General features: G+C 43.0%; 1 protein-coding gene across 8 annotated transcripts in view; it reads right to left on the reverse strand.

Moving 5' to 3' along the window:
- TNIK (TRAF2 and NCK interacting kinase) overlaps positions 1–20,777 on the reverse strand; it is a 295,635-nt gene that overhangs the window by 57,242 nt on the left and 217,616 nt on the right. For 5 of the 8 annotated variants that reach the window (XR_014156696.1, XM_081862117.1, XM_081862122.1 and 2 more), the window contains 3 exons: positions 6,881–6,991; positions 4,204–4,290; positions 1,196–1,399 (listed from right to left, as the gene is read on the reverse strand). Coding sequence is in view for 7 of the 8 variants with exons in the window: in XM_081862117.1 (XP_081718243.1) it covers positions 1,196–1,399; positions 4,204–4,290; positions 6,881–6,991 (402 nt within the window). In the remaining variant the exon portion in view is untranslated. The remainder of the gene's footprint in view (positions 1–1,195; positions 1,400–4,203; positions 4,291–6,880; positions 6,992–20,777) is intronic. The other 3 variants (XM_081862118.1, XM_081862121.1, XM_081862120.1) reach the window with 3 other exon arrangements.

Genomic DNA, 20,777 nt, shown 5'->3' on the forward strand with positions numbered 1-20,777 from the left:
ATGACACTGTGGGCACCTATAGACAATGGTGTTGGACAGGCAAATTGGATGCCCAGTACACACACACACACACACACACACACACCCTTCTTTTTTCTCCCCCCTCCCCACTCAAGGTGAAGATCCATTTTATTTTTCAATGCCATCTATAGATTATGTGAGGATTACCTGGGGGATCTTTGGAATGCTGTGGGTAGAAAATGGGAGCAACTGTGCACTATCTATGGCACTTAAAACAAAATGAGAGGCTGATGGCAAACTCATCCCGAATTAACTTCATCAGAGAACTGACGCTGGTCACCATTAATACCGAAGATAGGCCATAGATTGGCCAAAAGGACCCTCCAGACTACTTCCTCTGAGAAATGGATTTGCACAACGGTGGCATTCAGAGAGATGTTCATGAGGGTTGCTGCACAGTTGCGCAGTTTCGCTCCTCACACAGTTCATTATAGCACAAGCCTGAGGCCTCATTCACCTGACATGAGAATCTCAAATCCACTTTCTACCATAAGGTGATGTCAGTGAGTCTTCTGTGGACTCCATTCATGAACGCTAGACTTATGTACTAAAGCCCCTTCAAGCTGTATGTAACAAGGCTTTTATCTAAGCATTCTTGAGTAACGATAGCAAAGTAGAGGGGAGCATGGTGGAACCATTCCTCAGAATGGATTCCAAGCAAATCTCCACAACTAGGACTTTACTTCATGGTGAATATGTGACAGTCTAACGTAGGCATTAAAAGGGTTGCATTTTTTTACAGTATTTATTATATAGTAGTTCTGCTACAGCTATACCAAACATTGTGCAGTTTTAATTGTCAAGTAAAAACCAGCAATTTCAATAGGGCAAATATTTACTTGAAACAATAGTGAAAACAGTCTCCTTTCCTTTCTCCTCCCTGCTGATACTTCTTGCTCCCTGGTTTAGTCATATGGATGAATCAGGGATCATGCCATCATATAACACCATGTGGCCAATCAGATTTGGGTCTGTGATGACACCACAGGGCTAATGAGTGCAATGCAGGTGAAGTAGCCATTTTGAATAATCAGCTTTAAAAGGGGTAAAGGGGTGGGGTTTTTTTGGCAGCACTGAAAATATTTGCAAAACACTGTAAATGTCTTTGGCTCTGCTGATTTTTTGCCTCCTACCCCAGGGAAAGGTGCAAAACAGAAAACACGGCCATTCCTACCTCCTTTGCCCACGCTGGCTTCTCACTGGCATTCAGCCCTTCCTTGTAATGGTAAAGCGGCTTCTTCTCTGCTGGTCTCTGGTCCTGCCTCTGCTGTTGCTGCTGCTGTTGTTGCAGGGAGACCAGGTAATCCCGCTCTTGTTGCAACTGCCGCTGTAGCCTCTCTGCCTGCCGCTGCTCTTCCAATTGCTTGCGCTTATATTCCTACCAAGACATGTAAGCCAAACAAATATTTAGAAGCAGCATGGCAGCTTGAAAGGTACACAGCCAGTATGGTGTTGAGGGAAACAACAAAAGGCAAACACAGATACATATCAAGTGGAAACTGAAGCCCAAATAGCAAGGATGTAGTAACCCTAAGAGACCAAATGGACCCTGGGTCTTGCAGATGTTGAAGCAGGTTTCTCTTTTTACTTTTTACTTGTTTTATTGTCTGGGTGGTGTCCATTGTAAAGCATATTGCTGATTAAAAAGGAATCGTTTCTATTCTATTCTATTCTATTCTATTCTATTCTATTCTATTCTATTCTATTCTATTCTATTCTTTGTGATCTTTACCCTGCCCCCAATGTATTGAACTACTTACTCATCACTACTTCTGAAGCTATGTGCTAAACATTTATGTGGCCTTGAGACAGCAGGAACTCTGGTCCACACCATCTCTTTTCAGGCTCCATCAAATGTGACAACTTTGGGGGAAGCGGGGTATACTCACAAAACCATCACATTTTGTTGGGAAATTGTGACAGTCTGAAACAAGTGTGGAAGCCGTTTAAGCTTGTAGTTTAAGCATGCCTCCTAAATCATGCATATTTGGTATCTGGATGGTACCACTGAGTTATCTGAAAATTAGCTTGAACGCACTGCATGCCCAGAGAAAAGTCTGGAAAACCCGTTGCTGAGGCAGCATATTTCTTTCTAAATAGTTTATTTTAAACTTGCTGCTTTGTTCAGTTAGTAGTCCAATCTGAAACTGATGGAGGGAAACACTATTTATGCAATGAAGGGTTTGCATATGCCATTCTTTCCCAACCTATTGCCTTGCAGATGTTGAACTCAAACTCCCATCAGTCCCTGCTAAATGGCCCTATGGTTTGAGATGATGGGAGATGTGGAGCAACACATCTGGAGAGCTCTAGGTTGGGAAAGTCTAACATACTCTGTCCAGTCGTTTAAATTAATGGATCTATTGGGAAGAGGGAAACAAGGCATGACCTCTCCAACAGCACTGATAAATATAATACTGTTTTTTAAAAAGAAAAATGAAAAGAATAACAATTCACATCCAAAATAAAGACAAGATATAAATTTAGCTTAAGTGGCAGGGTGGGGAGAGTAAAGGGAAGAGTATATATGCAGGAAATTCAGCAAATAAACCATGTCAAAACTGTAAACAGCATGAAAAGACAGTGCAAAAATGTTTCTGTCAGGAATGTAAAGCTAAGCAGCCTGCAACTGAAATATGCCGTCGAATCCTATAAAACCAAGAAGAGATTACAGGAAGCAAGTACGTTTCAGTAAGATTGTATTCCAGCACACAGTGCCAGTAGCTTTCAATTAATAGCTTTGCAATAAACGCAGCAGAGGCCTGTTCCTTCCATGAAAATGAAGGATGTTCTAGAAGCGGACTGAGCAGAGGAAAAGACGTGCACAGCAATGGCTGCTCCAGTTATTGGCAGAAAGGCAACAAAAACATTCAGAGCGTGGCAGTGCTTGCATTCAAGGAAGAAACCATTGCAGCACGCTATCGTTAGCACAGCAGAGAGTTGGACAATTCTCTTGCCAGGTGACGGGAGTGAACCTGGGTAAGAGTTGGCAAAATAATTCTTGAACGAGACTCTCCACACTCACATTGGCCTAGACTTTTAGGATTGCCACCTAAAATTGTTGTTGTTTTAATCAAGGACTACTTTGATTCTGAGCCTTTTGGTTTTGTAACTTCAAGCCTGGTCACTGGTAGTCCACCTGCTCTTCAATACTGCTCTCACAGGCTGTAGCTCAGGGAGAAGACACATGCTTTCCTATGAACAAGGGTGTCCTAGAAGCAGTAGCAGGAATACTGCATTTTAGACTATACGTGCTTAATCCTCATTTCAGACTATATATGTTTAATCCTTAATCTGGCCAGCTCTAGATACCAGGTGACTATTACTATAAAAAATTAAACAGTCCTGTATGTTAGTGCAAATATTAAGGAAAAAAATTCATTTCCCTCTGTGCTGTGGGTGTAATCAATCTAAATTACCGTATTTTTCGCTCTATAACACGCACCTGACCATAACATGCACGTAGTTTTTAGAGGAGGAAAATCCGTAGGCATGCCACCCATAGGCATTCCCTCCATAACACGCACAGACATTTCCCCTTACTTTCTAGGAGGAAAAAAGTGAGTGTTATGGTGCAAAAAATACGGTAACTCCCCTAGAGATGCTAGTAGCTGCAGATCCTTGCCTGTTTATTTTCTCTTCTGTAGCTACCAGCAGCCAGGAGTGGATTTAGATTGGGGCTGTGGCACGGAGAGGGGAAGGGGTTAACCTCTATCAGTGTCATGCCTCTGATCCAAATTGTGCCTGCCCTAGCAGCTGCTTTTAAGAAGAAGTAAAACACATCAATAGAGCTAAGCATGAAGCTCTGAAGTAACATCTAGCTAGGGCATAGGATATTTATCTCTTTTTAACAATGCGCCCTGACTCAAACTAGATAGGGCCAAATAAAATGGCTTCCTGGGCTAGAGCCAACCCTCGGACTACCAGCCGGCCATTCCATTACTGCATGCTCCCCCAAACATTTGAATGTGTTGGGAATTTAATAAATATTACAAATGCCAATGCTTGAACAAATTAAGGTACTCAGATTTATAATGTATAGGAGAAAGGCAAATCTCCAAAAAAGATGGCAACCCTATAGGTCTGAAGGCCCAGTTACACATTTGGCTAATAACATGCAGTCTCATTATACACAGAAAGGGCTGGGCAAAGGATGCGACAGGGATCCTGACTCCCCATTACCAGAAGTAGAGCTTGCTCCTGCAGTAATTGCTGCTGCAGGATCTCTAACTGCCTCTGTTCTTCCTCTAACTGTCGCCTGATGTATTCCTGGGTGCGCAGCAGGGAGCAGAAAAAAAGGAGAGAAAAAGAAAGAACCGTAATTTCAAAGAGAAAGAAGTGGCCACATGTTGAAATTTGAAGAAAGAACCGTAGAAACATTAAGGAGAGGAACCAAAGGGAATGCAGTGTTATTGTGATGTAAAGCATTTGGATGAACACCATGCAACTTTGAAAAAACCGCTGCTGAGATACCACAAAGTAGACGGCATAGTAACATTCAGGGCTGCCTGTATGTTATGCATAAAATAAGGAAGGCAATTTCCGTGCCACAGTTACCCAAATTCTGTAAAAAGAGGTAGGGATAAATCATCTGATAAACTGAACAGAAATGCAGCCACCACTGGTGAAGAGCTCTTTAAACAAATCTGATCAGATGTTGTTCAACTAATTTGAGAACAAGCATTCTACTCAGACTTGCTATTTTTTAAAAGCAGGAGTGGCGCATGGACCACCAGCTGATGCTGAACTAAAAACCCCATCATCTCTGATCATTGGCCAGGCTGGCTGTGACTGATGCACGTGCAGTTCAGCAACATCTGGAGGGTCACAGGTTAGCTGATTCGGCTACCTCCAAGCTTGATTCAAGTACCCAATTCCTGCACCAAGAAAAGCTGAAATATGTCTATAAAGGTGCAACTTTTCATTTTGTGTGGTTTATCTGGGTACTGCTCATCATCATGGCGTTGCGAGTAGGAAAATGATGGCTGTAAGATTTTTCCTTAAAGAAAAAGCCTCTGGTCTTGAAATTGTGTTTATCAGGCACTTCAACCCCGTCTTCATGCCAGATGGGCTGAAAACGTACTTCTCTTTTGGAAAATGAAGTTGAAAGCTGAGATTTAATATAATCATCAGTTTCAATATTAATAAATTCCTTCTTTATTTTCTGTATTTTGTTTACTTAATATGTATGTATGTATGTATGTATAAATAAATAAATAAATAAATAAATATTATTGTCCTCCAAAGAGCATAAGGTGTTCTACAACACACAGTAAAACAAATATAAACAAAATCTTAACATCATAAAATTCAAATCATCTTACATTAACTCATTCTAAACGTTGCAACTCACCCTAAATTCTGACATTGGCCAAAAAATGCAAGATGCAGACCACCTTGCCCATTTACTAATAGACTGTACTCACAGATCATGATGAACCATGGTTTATCTTGATGAGCATGAGCTGGCGCAATTCCTGGGCTGGCACACACCAGCAGCAGTTGGTGTGGTGGGCAAGAGCCATGGTGCTGCCCTCCCAATATCACCATCCTGGCAGCTTGCCAGGGCAGCACTTGGACAGGATAGAGTAGCAGTGAGGTCAGAGCTGTGTGAATGCACTGATGGAGTCCATCTTTCACTGCCATCAGTGCACCTGTACACTCCTAACTTTGCTACCACCCTGCCCAACACCAGTTGCAGGTAAGCTGCAGTGATGTCTGTATCAGGAAAGAGGTTCCATGCCTGGCACCCCCCCCCCCACTATCTATCACGACCGCAAAGAGTTTGGCAACTTTTGCTTCCATTTTGGAGTAAGCACAGCTTGCCATTTTATCCAAATTAACTGTGGTACATCTTAACTATGTTTTGTTTGAAACAAGCCAGCTGCAAACCATGGGTTGTGAAGGTGGCTCGTTTCAAACAAACCATAGTTAAGATTAACAAGTTTAGCTCAGGGTGTAACACTAAACAGTAGTTAATCAAACATGAAAGCAAAATCTGCTGTTCTCCTCTCTGTGGTTATGCTGGAAGAGGAGAGTGTGAGAGCCTGAGGCTCACTGCAGCACATTCCAGTAATGATAAACTGAAGAGTCCATTATAGATACCTGAGTCAATTCTAAACATATTCCCCACTGAAAGCTAGAAAGCATCCAGAGACAAATCAACAACCTTTTTTTTTTTTTTTTTTTTTTTTTGCAGAGAGGAAGTGGTTGTGAGAAGAAGATATCCAGCCTTATTGCATTAGTTAGTGAGCTGGCAAGTCACATAATGGACAGGAATCAACACAGAACAAGTGACTGAGAGTTTGGCAGTGAAAGCAACAGAGCACACAAGTGTAATGAATGAAACACGGTTTCTTAAATTTCCAAGGGCAGAGTCACTAAGCCACTTTAATGCTTATTTTGAATCAACGGTGACTCTGAAATGCCAGCTGGAAGTGAAAGTGAAGACGTTGGAAACAAATGTCTGAGCAAGCCATCACATGTACAGATCCCAGCAGACTGTGCAGCTGCTGGTAATGTTTTTTTACAAAGCACCTGCAAGGGTTCACTCAGGTGAGATTGGCACTGGAGGGGAAGCACTCACATGACAAACCCATCATTTACGCCTTTATTTGAACCACATCAAAGAACAATATTAGATTCGTAGGGGGATGCAGGCATGGTGTTTTAAGGGTACACCTAAAAATGCAATGATGCTCAGAAGCATGTGCTCGATGACAACGCACATGCCAGGGAACTGCAAGTAACAGCAGCTTGATATTGGGCGAACGCACATGGACAAAACTGGGTTCCAACCTTGGAAATTAGCAGGTTCATCCATAAAAAGCAGATTCATCCTGGAGGAGATGCGGGTTACCTGTTCATGCTCGGCACGCCTCCTCTCCTCTTCTCGGCGCATTTGCTCCTCATAATGCCGTCGCTGCTCCCTCTCTTGCTGTTTCCTTAATTCCTTTTCCCTCCTTTGCTGCTGTAGAAATGTGGGAGAGGGGCGGAGGCAGGGGAGGAACAAAACAAAAAGAAAAAAGGAGAAAAAAAGGCAAAGGCTTAAGTTGTTTGCCAGTACAAATATAAGATCTCAGGGGAACAAGCAGCATACCAGATCAGGAAGCGGTCTCACAAGGTAATTTGGCCCATGGCTGTACAATGTCAGAGGCACCAACTTGCCACGATTTCCCCAGCAAACCCACCTATTCTGTCTAATGCAGTGAAAAGATACATCATGCCACCCTGTTGCAGAGAACAAGAGGGACTAAACCACACCAGCTGCTGAACAGATGTAAAGGTAATGAAACAGTCCTGTATGCCATTAAGCCTAGACACAGAGCAAATTCAGTAAGCGTGGAACAATTTGGGTGCAGATGTCACCTCTGGGCCACCCACTGTCAGAAGACCCTTATGACACAACTTGGTTTTGAGTAATTATTATTATGTATTTATTTATACCCCACCTTTTCCCCCATATGGGACTCAAGGCAGGTTACAGATTAAAAACAAGAACTGTTAAAGAAACATGGAGGGACAAAACCAGGAATTAAAAAGCAGCTAAACATTAATAGCATTAAAACTACAGTCAAACCTTGGTTCCTGAACGGCTTAGTTGCCAAACAAATCGGCTCCCGAACACTGCAAACCTGGAAGTAAATGTTCCGGTTTCCAAACGTTTTTCGGAAGCCGAACGACCAACGCAGCTTCTGCTTGAGTGTAGGAAGCTCCTGCAGCCAATCAGAAGCTGTGCCTTGGTTTTCGAATGGTTTCGGGAATCTAACAGACTCCCGGAATGGATTAAGTTCGAGAACCACGGCACCACTGTATATGCATATATAAAATCTGTTTCAAACGTACAAGTTTGTTAGTGTGACTGAAACAGATTTGCTCTGTGTTGGGTGTCACCCAGTACTACTTGGACCAAAGCTAACAATATCTTTGCTGAATTATACTGAAAGTCGTGTTTAATTCTGCATCTTGTTTCCCAAACTGGCAAACAAGATGCTTTTCCACAACTCACAGGCAGGACACAAAGGCAACCTCGCCTTTCCTGCTATGGCTCACCAGCATCCGGTATCTGAACCAGCATGCGGATTCTGAACCTGGAGATTCCATCACAGCTAATAGACATAGGTAGATTTAAAATAGCATGAAAGGGTCATTAGAGCAAATATAACCCTATTTTCTGTGGTTGTAAGTTTTTTTAATGGTTTTAAACTGCATTTTAAATTGTTGGACCCTGGGACCCATAGGTGGAGGGCATGTAAATAATAAAATAAACAACAACACCCCTCTCTGAATATAATAATAATGTACACAGAACAAATTATCCAGTTTTTTTGTTTTTTTTAAAAAAAATCTTTCATCATTTTTTCAATATAAACATCAGCTGCAAGAGACACATACAACAAAAGCCATAATAACAATAGTAACACAATTTGACAATTCAGATTTGAATTGATATACCTATGACTACACCTTTTTAAACAATATTTTCCCACCTCTCTCTCCTCCCCCTACTTCCCACCACTATCCGCCTTATCGCTTAAATATTCATTCCAGATTTCTTCATATTTATCCATTCTTATTTTGCGTCGACATGCAATTCGTTCATATGTAGCTAATCTGTCCATATTATCAATCCATGTGCTCAATGGAATATTTTTGCGGCTCTTCCAACTCATCAAAACAAGTTTTTTGCTTCTAATATAGCATGGTACATCCAATTTTTTTGACCCCTTGAAATTTCCCACGTTTCCGGAATATAATTTAGAATTAAATTCAGTTCCCCTCAATAACAATTTCTTTTTATTACTCTTGCTATAAATATCCTCACCAATTTCAAGGAACATTTCTTGACCATTTCTACCGAATTCCAGTGAGCATACATATACAGGTAAAACTATCCAACTTTGAGAAGACATTGGAAGGCAGCCCTGTTTAGGGAAGTTTTTAAGGACTGATGATGTTTTTATTATATTTTTAGATATGCTGTAACCCACCCAGAGTGGCTGGGGAAACCCAGCCAGATGGGCAGGGTATAAATAGTAAAAATGTTGTTGTTGTTGTTAAATTAAAATAGGTCGCATAGCTCAGCTCTTTGAGGAAAAGTGACTGGGAATAGCACATAATTTTGCACCGTCACATGGCCTGAGAGACAGCTAATATATTGGAGTGATAAAAAGCTGAAGAATTGTGTTGACATCAAACGCAGGGAATCAGGACTCGCTTGGTAGAGAGATGCCTGGGTTCAGCACAGAAGGAGACTTTTGCACAAGAAACCCATTGCAGCCAACTTCCACACTAGACATTTACTGTGGAATAGCCATACTTTGACAATTCATTTTTTAACAGGACATATGCATAACATTGGTAATTATTATTCTCCTAATGCGGATGGAGGGTCTAGGGCTACTGAATTCGTGACGGAAGAGGACAGGTTCAAACTAGGGAGTTCAGTCTCTTAGCTACACCACGTCAACTCTTTAAAGCTTTTTTTAAAGTAAGCCATACTAATTCCAATACCGATTTACATTGTTAAATGCATAGATGGCTGTATTCTAACATATGCATGTGAGGGACCAAAGGCAGACATATGGTATCTCCAATTCCCCTTTCAGCACAAAGAAGGGGCACTGACGCCCAGCTGGGCACAGCCAATTCCCCATGCAGCTGTCTGGATTGGGTCCCAAATATTTTTCCCGGGCAGCCAAATGGGCTGCACATAAAATAATCAGGAGTGGCAAAGATTTATAACAGGGGAGAGTGACCCACTTCTTACAGTGTTGCTACAATGCGATTTCAAGACCCTGCACAGAATTTGGAGCTTTCACCAAACCATGTTAATTTTCTCAGGGAAAGAAAAGGCTGCTGGTCCAGTCATTTGAAAGTCAAGCTGCTATTTTGTACGCTAGCAACCTCTTTGCGGGGAAATCAATACAGTCTCATAATTACATGCCACTTGGGTCCACGGTGCAAAGCATACTCAGTATTGATTGCAGCCATGGATGAGATGTGTCTACAATTGGGCCTGTGTGTCTTGAAAGAGAAATGAAGATGTGTAAAATCCTTCATTAGTAGTGGCATTAAGCAGTCTGGCAAACATCAGAAACACAGAGCTGGCTGGCTGGCTTTCACTGCATGCCATTTTAGCTAAAAATGTATTACGCCAACCATATTTTGATCGTGTTTTCACTGCTCCACTGTTGGGTATTTCACTGGTTTTCTATTGCGATGCTCACCCTTCACTTTGAAAAATTTACTGCCCTCGTAGCAAAATCTGCTTCTAGTGCAATGCCTGTACCTTTATTACATGGTTTTGCTGGCGTTCGAACAAAGCTACACTTCTGTTGTGAAGATAGCGCTGCAACATCCTGACCTTCAGTGTCAGGCACTTCATGAGCCCATAGTTCATGTTATTTTTTTAAGAAAACTAAACGTTGCAAAGAGGAGCAAGCTATCTGTTCCATCCCTTTCTTACTGTCCTGCTATTTCGTTAACCTTTCAGTTTATTGATTTACTATTTGCTCAGCAGCTATATACTTCATCCACTGTGCAAAGCCAGGCTCTTGCCTTATATTTTGAGTGCTGAAGTTTAAACAAGGTTACCCCAGTTCGATCCATGAAGGAAGAGCATGGTGTTCCACTACAGGTAAGCATTTTAAGGGAATTACCCCACTGAAATATTTTCTCATCCTGCAGAAAAGCCCTAAAATGTAAGGCATCTCTTTGCAGGGACAGTGCCTAGGAGAACCTCAATTCTTGCCCAGACTCTGCCCACACTATCCTGATTAAAAGCAAGCGAAACTGGTAAGAATAGCAAGAAGCCCATCTAGTCCAGTGTCCTGGTCTCACAGGGGGACAGCCAGATGCTTATGAGAAGCCAACAAGCAGCAGCATGAGTGCAACAGCATTCTAGCCTCCTACAATCTCCATGCTGCCTCAGACAATGGAGGTAGAACTGGAAGAGTGCCAGACTTCCACAACACTGTAGTACAGGTATCTCAGCCAGGTAGTATTCACAATCTCTGCTCATTCTCATTTAGCTCTTTGCCACCGCCTAATAGGCTATAGTTCAGTGGCAGAGCACAAGGTCTATGAACAGAAGGTCTCAAGTCCTGGCATTCACACTTAAAAAGGGTCTGGTAGCAGATGATCTTAGAGACCCAGGGTAGGGAACTTCTGACTACAACTACAGGGACAGGGTGGGGTGTGGAAGGTGGGTCTCCAGAGAGCTGCTGCCAGTCAGAACAGGCAATTCTGGGCTACACAGACAAATAATCTGACCTGGCCTTTCTACCTTTGGGCCCTGCTTACCTTTTGTGCAGTTTACCTAATTATGATGAGAAAGAGAAAAGAAGCTGCAGGAGTATTTAGGTACATATCTGCATGCATATATATATATATATATATATATATATATATATATATATATGCAGGTTTTGGTGTCCTCGGGTGTCTTCCCGTGTAAAAGTTGGGGTGTCTAGGCGACGTTTCGACGAGGTCTCACTCGTCATCTTCAGGCTGGTGCTTTCGGCTTCTTGTTACTGGAACAGAGCAGGATCTCAGTGTTTGAGTTCCTATAAATACTGTAGAGGGGGTGTGGTGTATAGCCTCCAATGTTCTGGGCAGAGAAACGTCGCCTAGACACCCCAACTTTTACACGGGAAGACACCCGAGGACACCAAAACCTGCATTCCTGTACCCGTGAAAATCTACGAAAGCATATATATATATATATATATATATATATATATATATATATATAAACTTTCAACCCCACCATCACCACAGCCTCTGTATAAACAAGCTATGTTTTGCAGACACTATGACACACTGGCCACCAGACGGCAGTAGTTGTGGAAACACAGAAGCAGAGACACAGATGCCAGGGCTTTACAGGGCTATCTCTGCCAATGAGTCTCTGGGATCATCCACACTTGCGTTTGTCCAGCGATTTCTAGGCACGGGTCTGAGAGGTTTTTCTTTTGCCCTGCTGCTTTCGCTGGGGAAACCTGTGGTTTACTGCTGAATCAGAACAAATGTCCATCTGGTTTTCTGGTGCAAGTGCAGAGGGTAGTCAACTATTAAGGTGTGTGCTATTAAATGAGAATTGCTCATCTTTTTGCTCATCTTTTATTATGTTTTTAGATATGCTGTAAGCCACCTAGATTGGCTGGGGAAGCCCAGCCAGATGGGCAGGGTATGAATAAAATCTTCTTCTTCTTCTTCTTCTTCTTCTTCTTCTTCTTCTTCTTCTTCTTCTTCTTCTTCTTCTCCTCCTCCTCCTCCTCCTCCTCCTCCTCCTCCTCCTCCTCCTCCTCCTCCTCCTCCTTGAATTGCAGTATTTCCCTGCTTTCGTTCTGCCTGTCCTCTTTCTGCATTGCTACCTTCAACCCTCTATTGTAATTGCTGCTGTTCTTAACTACTTGCAAAGGGAAATTTCTTCTGGATGCAAAGACTCTCCTCCCTGGAAGAGAGGGGAGTGGTTGTGGGCAGGAGCCCGAGCACTGCCCCTAGCAGGGGGCGTTAGCCCCCTGCCTCCACCTCACCTGGCTGGCGCCCACGCCCCCCCCGGTAGGCATCCAACCAGGTGCCTCAGAAGGGGCGTGTTCAGCAGCCTATGTGCTGCGGCGCCAGCCCCTCCTCGGCCTCATTCTTTGCCGTCGTCTCATTGCGAGTCACCCACCCTCCACTCCCTTTGAGTTAGAGCTTAGGTCATTGGCCTTGCTATGGACCTTAGGTTGGTCGCCCTGGTTGCCCAGGGGGCCTGGTAGGAGTTTTTCCATTTGGCATTAGGCTTTTTGGTTTTTTCGCCTACCTCGTAGCAATCGTCACAACTTTTGTGGTATTGGTGGGTAGGTTAGGCATTGGAATAATGTGTTGTGGTGTGTCGAAGTGCTAGGTGTGGCCATCACCTATGCCTTCAATTTTTGGGTATTCCGTTAAAGGAATCTGGCGGTCGTGTATTCTGTCCGATGCCTGCTTGGCGGGAGGCCATGGCACGACCCTCGGTGACATCAGGGGAGAGCCTATAGTTGGATTAGCATCAACAGGCTCCACCTACTGGTGAATAAACCCACTTGTTTTAGAGATCCAATGCCTAAGCCAATACCTTTTCACTGCTGTAATCAATAAAGTTGTGGCCTTTCCTTGCCCATTAACCTTATATCACGTGTCCTTGTGTCTTCTTTTCACATTGCGGGGGTCGGGTCCTCGAACCACAACCCTTCCTTATCGGTAACAATTCCACTGTCACATTGACAACGGTTGTATCCCCCTTCCCTAACTAAACACAATGCTGACACCTCAAGAAACACAATTTCCAGAGGTACTTATCTGAGGCCTTCATCAGTCAGTGATAGCATAGGAATTTGCCTTACACTGAGTTAGATCACTGGGCCTCTGGTGTTGTCTATAATGTCTGTCATTACGTTTCCAGGGTTTCACAGGACAACTTTTTTCCATCCCTACCTGGAGCTGGCAGGAATGAATCCTTCTTTCTCCCCCTCCCCCATCCAACAATAATAATAATAATACAAAAACAAACAACAACAAAGAGTTACATCGTAATTACTGTCAGAAGGTAAAATGCTCTAAACACTTTTTCCTTTTTTACATATAGGTAGGTAAGCGTATATTTAAGATCCATTAGCATCCTGGAAATTTCCATTATACTTCATCAACTTAATCTCTTTTCTATAATCTGATGAAAGCTTTGATAGTGTTAAATACATCCCTAATTTGTATATGAGATAAAATCTTGCCACACTTTAAGAAAAATCAAATATATTGGCTTTATTTTTAACTAACTTAAGTTAGTATGTCAATTTTTCTGCCATGCCGATTTGCCACAGCTCATTGTTCCAAGAACTCAATGTCTCAAGGACTCTGCAGTTTTTCTATTTTTATTACCCTGCAACCATCAACATAAATATTATTAGTTCCTGAGATGTCGCTTTCCCATTTTTCCCCTCCCAAATTGTAAAAGAGCTTATAACGGTGTAACATAATAGTGTGGTGATATGTAATGTTTGGTATTTTTACAAATATTTTATTCCAAGACTGCAATGCAGATGGTTGTAGCTACTCTCCAGGGTTTCAGATAGGTGTCCCTCTTAGCCCTACCTGGAAATGCCATAAACTGAACCTGGGATCTCCTGCATAAAACACATGCTCTAGCACTGACCTATGACTCTTGCCCTAAAGAGCAAGTGTCTCTTTGGAACACAAGGGCTTCCTGTTTCACGGGAACTTTGCTTGAGTAAGCAGCCCTGCCTGAGCTTTGGCCTGTCTTCCATTTCTGGTCTTGCTCTTCATTTCAGATTTGTGGCTTATTTTACAGTCCTGCCCCCTGATATGCCTTCTGATCCCTGACTCTAGGTTCCCAGCTCCTGAATCACTCTAGAATGCTGCCCATGGCCTAGCTTTGACACCAAACTTCCGTGACATGTCTAGCTGTGCTCCCAGAGGCCGAGGGCACATATAAATTCAAAACAGTATCATGCCACTTTAAACAGTCATGGCTTATCCCAAAGAATCCTGGGAATGGCAGTTTATTAAGGGTGCTGAGAATTGTTTGCACACCTCCTATGCCCCTCACAGAGCTGCAATTCCCAGAGCTACATAAAACGGGGGATTACAATCCACTGTGGGAATTGTAGCACTACCTGCCAGTGTTTGCTGGTTTATTTATAAAGTGGTATCAGCAGAAAAGCACAGCAAAGCCAGCGATCAAGTTTCCAGCTCTCTACCATCTGTTCAGGTCATAGGGCGATCTGAAAAGCTTTAGAAACTCAAGAATATTCCGAAATCGCTGTAAAGCAGCTCTCTCTGTCCTTAGCTGTTCAGCAAACTGCAGATGCATTTCCAGAGGGTTCCACGCACAATGTTTATCCTTTCCTGCTTAATAGCACATCTGCAGCATAAAATATAAATAAACTCTTTGGCCTTTTCAAAATGCTAAAGCCAATTTCGATATGCTCGTCTAGCGTGAAAGATCAGGACCAAACACTTCCCTCCCAAGCTAGTACGGCAGTCACGCGTCAGGTCACATCAGACTGACTGTTAACCAAAGTAATGGCTAATTTTCTTCTAGGACTTAAAAAAGAATTAGCTCTGTGGCTTCACTGACTGCTTGGGTTCTGCAACTGGCAAGGGATGACCCCTGAAGATTACAGCTGATGTGTAAACTGGATTACAAGCAGAAAAGAAACGGTGTAAACATGAAATACTACTGCAACCAAAACTGGGGGTGGAAATTGGAAATTCGTGGCTAAATTCACATTCCGTGGATAACTATCATATGTAACTGACCAAAACACAGCTCAAGGCTGATCCACTTGCTAGTTTCATACACACAACCCTATCTCCCCTGTATTTCTGAGCTTGTTGATTTGTGGTTACAGTTGTATTGCATGTCTATGGCCATTTCTATGAGAAGGAATATGCACTTCTCTTTCACCTTCACCACAGTCCCTGAGTTAAAACTGGTGACACAGAAGACAGATCTGCACCAAACATTTCAAACACATCCACTGCACATTTAAAGCAGAGGGCTTCCCCCCCCCCTCAAAAAATTGTGGGAACTGTAACTCTCTGAGGGTGAAACTACCATTCTTCCTGAACTTTCTAGCATCTCCTGTCTCAATTTTTCTCCTTTGTGTCTCTGTGAAAACAATGTCCTGATTTCCCTTGGTTTTCCTGGGCCTACCGGGTTATGTTCACAGAACACAGCTCTATTATACATTGGAAGCAAGACCACCAATTCATTATCAGGTTTGTTTATCCAACTGCACAGGTGATGCTTCAGGACAAGGTCTCTCTACCCCTCCAAAACCATTTCACTTTCTTCTTCCAAGCCACAAAGTGAGCTTCTTTCTACCACCTTCGCAATGACAGGCCTTAAATATTGATGAGGAATGCCATTTGAAGCCACAAGCCTCCAGGGGACTGCTAAAAAGGAATTCTAATGAGCAGCAGTTCAGTAGTAAGCTAGACTCCCTTGGGAACTGTAAAATTAACCGAGCCATGCAAGTTAGAACTACTAAGGGAGACTTAGTAGCCCTCAGTAGCCGCGGTTTGGAAAAATTAATCCATTGGCTCGCAACACATGCTGTCCTCCAATCATCCCCACCAAAATTCTCTCACTGAGGTTAATGGATCTTTCTCCACCATCAGCTGCTTGGAGATCATGCTTGGGTTGGTGTTGCACCATCATTATGGAACTCCTTGCCCCAGATGCCACTCCACATCCCTCTTGCCTCTAGGAAACTGGTTGGGGAAAAACAATTTTATCCTAGATATTTTTTAAGGGGATGGACTCAGCACTGTTCAATTATTTACTAAAATACTCTAGCTCACCTTTCCATTTCTATAGGTCCCTCAAGGCTGCTAACAATCATGCCATCAATTATAATAAAATAAAACACAGATTAAATATGAGTTATTACCATGAACTACACAACAGTCAGAAAAAAATTATAGTGCAATTCAACAGGAGCAACAGCAAAACCAAACAAGACCACATCATAAGATCTCATCAACAACCAGTTTCCACCTAGGTCAAAAGCGCAATGTAAAAATATCATCTTCTTCTGCCATTGAAAGAGAGGGAGCCAATGTGATTCTCCATCACAAAGAACTTACATTGTGCCCCCAGCATTACAACTCAGGAGCTGGTGAGGAACCAAGCATGAGCTCCACTGGTGAGCCAAGTTTGCCTGTGGGTTGTTCTGATCACAGTTTTGACAATTATTTAATTTTTTTGTTTGACAGCGTAACACAACAACTTTTAAACTCTTTGAAGAACTTGTCCACCATTTTATACTAGTAATCATGTGTTCATTTGGGAATCACACCTGAGCAAGGATATCTGCAATCTGCTGTAACAATGCGTTGAAGGTAGATTTATACACTGCTTTTCCAAGAAGCAACATCACAGTCAGCCTATTTTACCATACCAGGCTCAAGTTGCTATGCCATCTTGGACTACTAATACATCTTTTCAAATCTTCCCATTTCTAGATGACCCACTTCTATCTAGACCACAAGTATAGTGCAAACTCCCCAGGACTCACTCTGGAGAAAATGGAAAAACTGGGTTGTGTAAATTCACTAAAGCGACTCCATCTGAATTTAACCCTGCTCATAGGTTAATTATCCCCCTGCAAAGAGAACCCCTCCAATTAAGATTGAGCATTTTGTTTCCCAATAGGAATTGCTTTTTAAACTTTAATTAAGGCTTTGGCTTTAGCAAGAGCTAAATCCTTTAAAAAATTAATAATCTAGAATTGTATATCTCTTTGACACCAAGGGATTGATCCTGTCATTAAGAAATACTCATTATCCAAGTTCCAGAAGGTGCATTCTAATCAGGCTGCTGTGAAATTTGCATCTGAACACATATTTACATATGAATACATGTGCGACCCAATTCCATTTAGGGCTCTGAACAGTTCCCTGTCCTCAAGAGAAATGTATTTGATGTCAAGCAGTGGTGCCCTCACCAATACAGGGAGTTTTTTCAGGCAACTTCCAGGGACCCCAGTTATTTCACCCCTGGGCCAACAGCACAAGCTTTACAGTTCTAGTTACATAAAAGCACACCACAGTGTGTTCTTCACCTCTCTTAAGAGAGGCACTGCTGTGTAATAGTCTGAGCAGGGATAGCCAACTTAAGTGTCCCCCAGCCAGCATGGCCAATGGCCAGAGATGAAGGGAGCTGTAAGCCCAACAATACCTGGAGGGCCTATTCCTGGGTTAGAGGGCTGAGCTTACAGCAGCACGACTCAGATTCAAACTTCCCACCAGACACAAAGTTTTCTGGGTGACCATAGCACAATCTCTGGACACAGCCCACATACAAGGCTGATGGGAGGATAAAGAGAGGACACCCACACCACGTGTGCATCCTGAACTCTTGGATTTGAAGAGTTTGGATTTGATATCCCGCTTTATCACTACCCAAAGGAATCTCAAAGCGACTAACATTCTCCTTTCCCTTCCTCCCCCACAACAAACACTCTGTGAGGTGAAGAAGTGTGCATGCACACGAAAGCTCATACCAAAAACTAACTTAGTTGGTCTTTAAGGTGCTACTAGAAGGAATTTTTTTATTTTGTTCTGACTATGGCAGACCAACACGGCTACCTATCTGTATCTGTGAGGTGAGTGAGGCTGAGAGACTTCAGAAAAGTATGACTAGCCCAAGGTCACCCAGCAGCTGGAAGGAAGCTGCAGAATAAAAATGTAATAAGTAAAGAGCAGAATAAAAATGTAATAAGTAAATAAAGCCAGTATAATGAATGCAGAGTCTTGGATGGTTTATATGGGGAGAGGTGGTCCTTGAGGTAAAGGAATCGTGTGCTGAAATCCTCTGCCCTTTACGGCTGCCACATAGAGCAGAATACCACCACAAAAAAGATCCAGAAGCTGTTTACAGCATCCTTCAAAAGTGAGTTGCAATGTGGAGGGCTCAGTTCAAAACAAAATCTCATGGAATCTGCTTTGGGCATTCTTGTGTCTGGGATTAAACTAGACACAGTATAAATGAAGATTGGAGTAGATATAACTAAAGCTCAATATATTTAAGTTACATAGAGAAAGCTCTGTAAAACAGCAGAAAGGCAAGATCGGGGAGACAACCTGATAGTAAGGAGGGCTTTATCAGTCTGTCTACCAAGAAAACCAGCAGACAATGGCAACAAGCAGCAGCAGCAAGAAGGAATTGCAATCTGGTGAACTGGGAATCTTCTTATGGGATCAGATGGTGGGGCCTGCACAATATGGCGCCCTCATGAAAATACTACCTCTCACCAAGGCTACCCTGGGCATAGCTCTGTTGAGATCTTCATGGGCGTATGTAATGGCCTGAGAGCAGATTCTAGCAAAGCCTGCATATCCTATCCATCATTGCTCAGGCTGCCAGCTTTAATTAGTCTGTTAGATTAATTGCGTGGAAGAAGCAATTTCAGTCTCGGAGTCTGAGAGTTAAAGGCACATTTGACTGTTTGGAGAATATTCTGGTTTCAATGTGTTACTGTAATAGGAAATGGAAAGGAATGCCTTATCTTGCAAAGTGAGAGGCTGCTTTTGTTTATTAAACTGTAAGCTTGCTAAAAATAAAAAAGATACCTGATGAGGTCTCTTTTTGGTAATATGCAAATATCTTCAAATTAAGTAGATTAATTGACTAAGAGGCAGATGATTACGCAACCAATTGCTTAATAATTCAATGTATAAATCTGATCAGTATTCTTGAAGGGTTAAGGAAGGGTCATAGTTGAGTAGCAGAGCCTATACAGTGGTACCTTGGTTTGCAACCGTTTTGGATTACAACCGTTTTGGACTACAACCACATCAAACCCAGAAGTGCATGTCCCTTTTTTTGGATTACAACCCATTTTGGGGGGATTACAAGCCATTTTTTTGGGTGGGAGGCCCCATTGGCGAAAGTGCGCCTTGGGTAACAACCTGTTTTGGTTTACAACCAGACCTCCGGAACGGATTATAGTTGTAAACCAAGGTACCAGTGTAATCCGCATGTGCAGAAGCACCGTTTCCCCACATCTCCATGTGGGGAGAGACTCCTATCTGAAACCCTGGAGGTGTTGCCAGCCAGTATACATGACACCGAGTTATGCGGCCCAAGGATGCTCCTTCTTGTATGCTTTCCAAATGGCACCAAAGTCACTTTTGTCCTACTTGAGTGCCATGAAGCATATATGGCTTCACCGCTCCCAACATGGAGAGATGATCTCAGACACCAAAGGCTGATATTCTCAGCAGGGCCAGATGAAGAAGAAGAAGAAGAAGAAGAAGAAGAAGAAGAAGAAGAGGAGGAGGAGGAGGAGTTTGGATTTGATATCCCGTTTTATCAGTACCCAAAGGAGTCTCAAAGCGGCTAACATTCTCCTTTCCCTTCCTCCCCCACAACAAACACTCTGTGAGGTGAGTGAGACTGAGAGACTTCAGAGAAGTGTGACTAGCCCAAGGTCACCCAGCAGCTGCATGTGGAGGAGCAGAGATGCGAACCCGGTTCCCCAGATTACGAGTCTACTGCTCTTAACCACTACACCACACTGGCACCACATTTTGGCAACTGAGGCAAACCACAAAATGGTCTCCCCGCCAGGGAAGAAGGACCGAGTGAAGCTATCCACCTCAGGAACTAGCGGAGAATACAGATCTACATCGGGCGCAAGGTTAGGAAGAGACCAGCAGCTCCTCCTGTTTGCAAAGAGGCCACCGTAGAAGCGGCATTAGGGGTAGGGGCTGCCAGGGAGGTGGCAGATTCGCCTTCCAAGGATCTTGTCGCAGCTGTCGCTGACACCACAGCAGTGGCCAATACATTCCTTGGAGGCTGGATCTGCTGCCCATGTGGATCCTGCTGCCTGAGGCAGTCAACTCACCTTGCCTAAAGGGTTGGCCGGCCCTGACTCTCACAAACAATAAAACAGAGAAAGAACTGAATAGGCAACAGCTTCAATCATTCATTGCAGAAGTTCATGGAAACAACGGAGCTGTTTCCAGCTCCTCCCCTGCTAGCACTGGGGCGTCTCCTGGCTTTCTGGAACCATGTTTGCCGTTTTAATGCACCTTTCATTATAGAACTAATGGGGTATGGGCTGCCTGTACATCAGTGATATGCAATTCCCCACTGAGATGTTAACTAATGTAGTAAATCATACCAATGGAGAGGAGTAAGTGTTTATAGCAACATAAGGCTGCAGCATTAGGAAACTGAATATGGCAATGAGCAAAAGAAA

The sequence above is a fragment of the Podarcis erhardii genome (assembly GCF_964252035.2).
Source record: "Podarcis erhardii genome assembly, chromosome: 5".
Taxonomy (NCBI): Eukaryota; Metazoa; Chordata; class Lepidosauria; order Squamata; family Lacertidae; genus Podarcis; species Podarcis erhardii.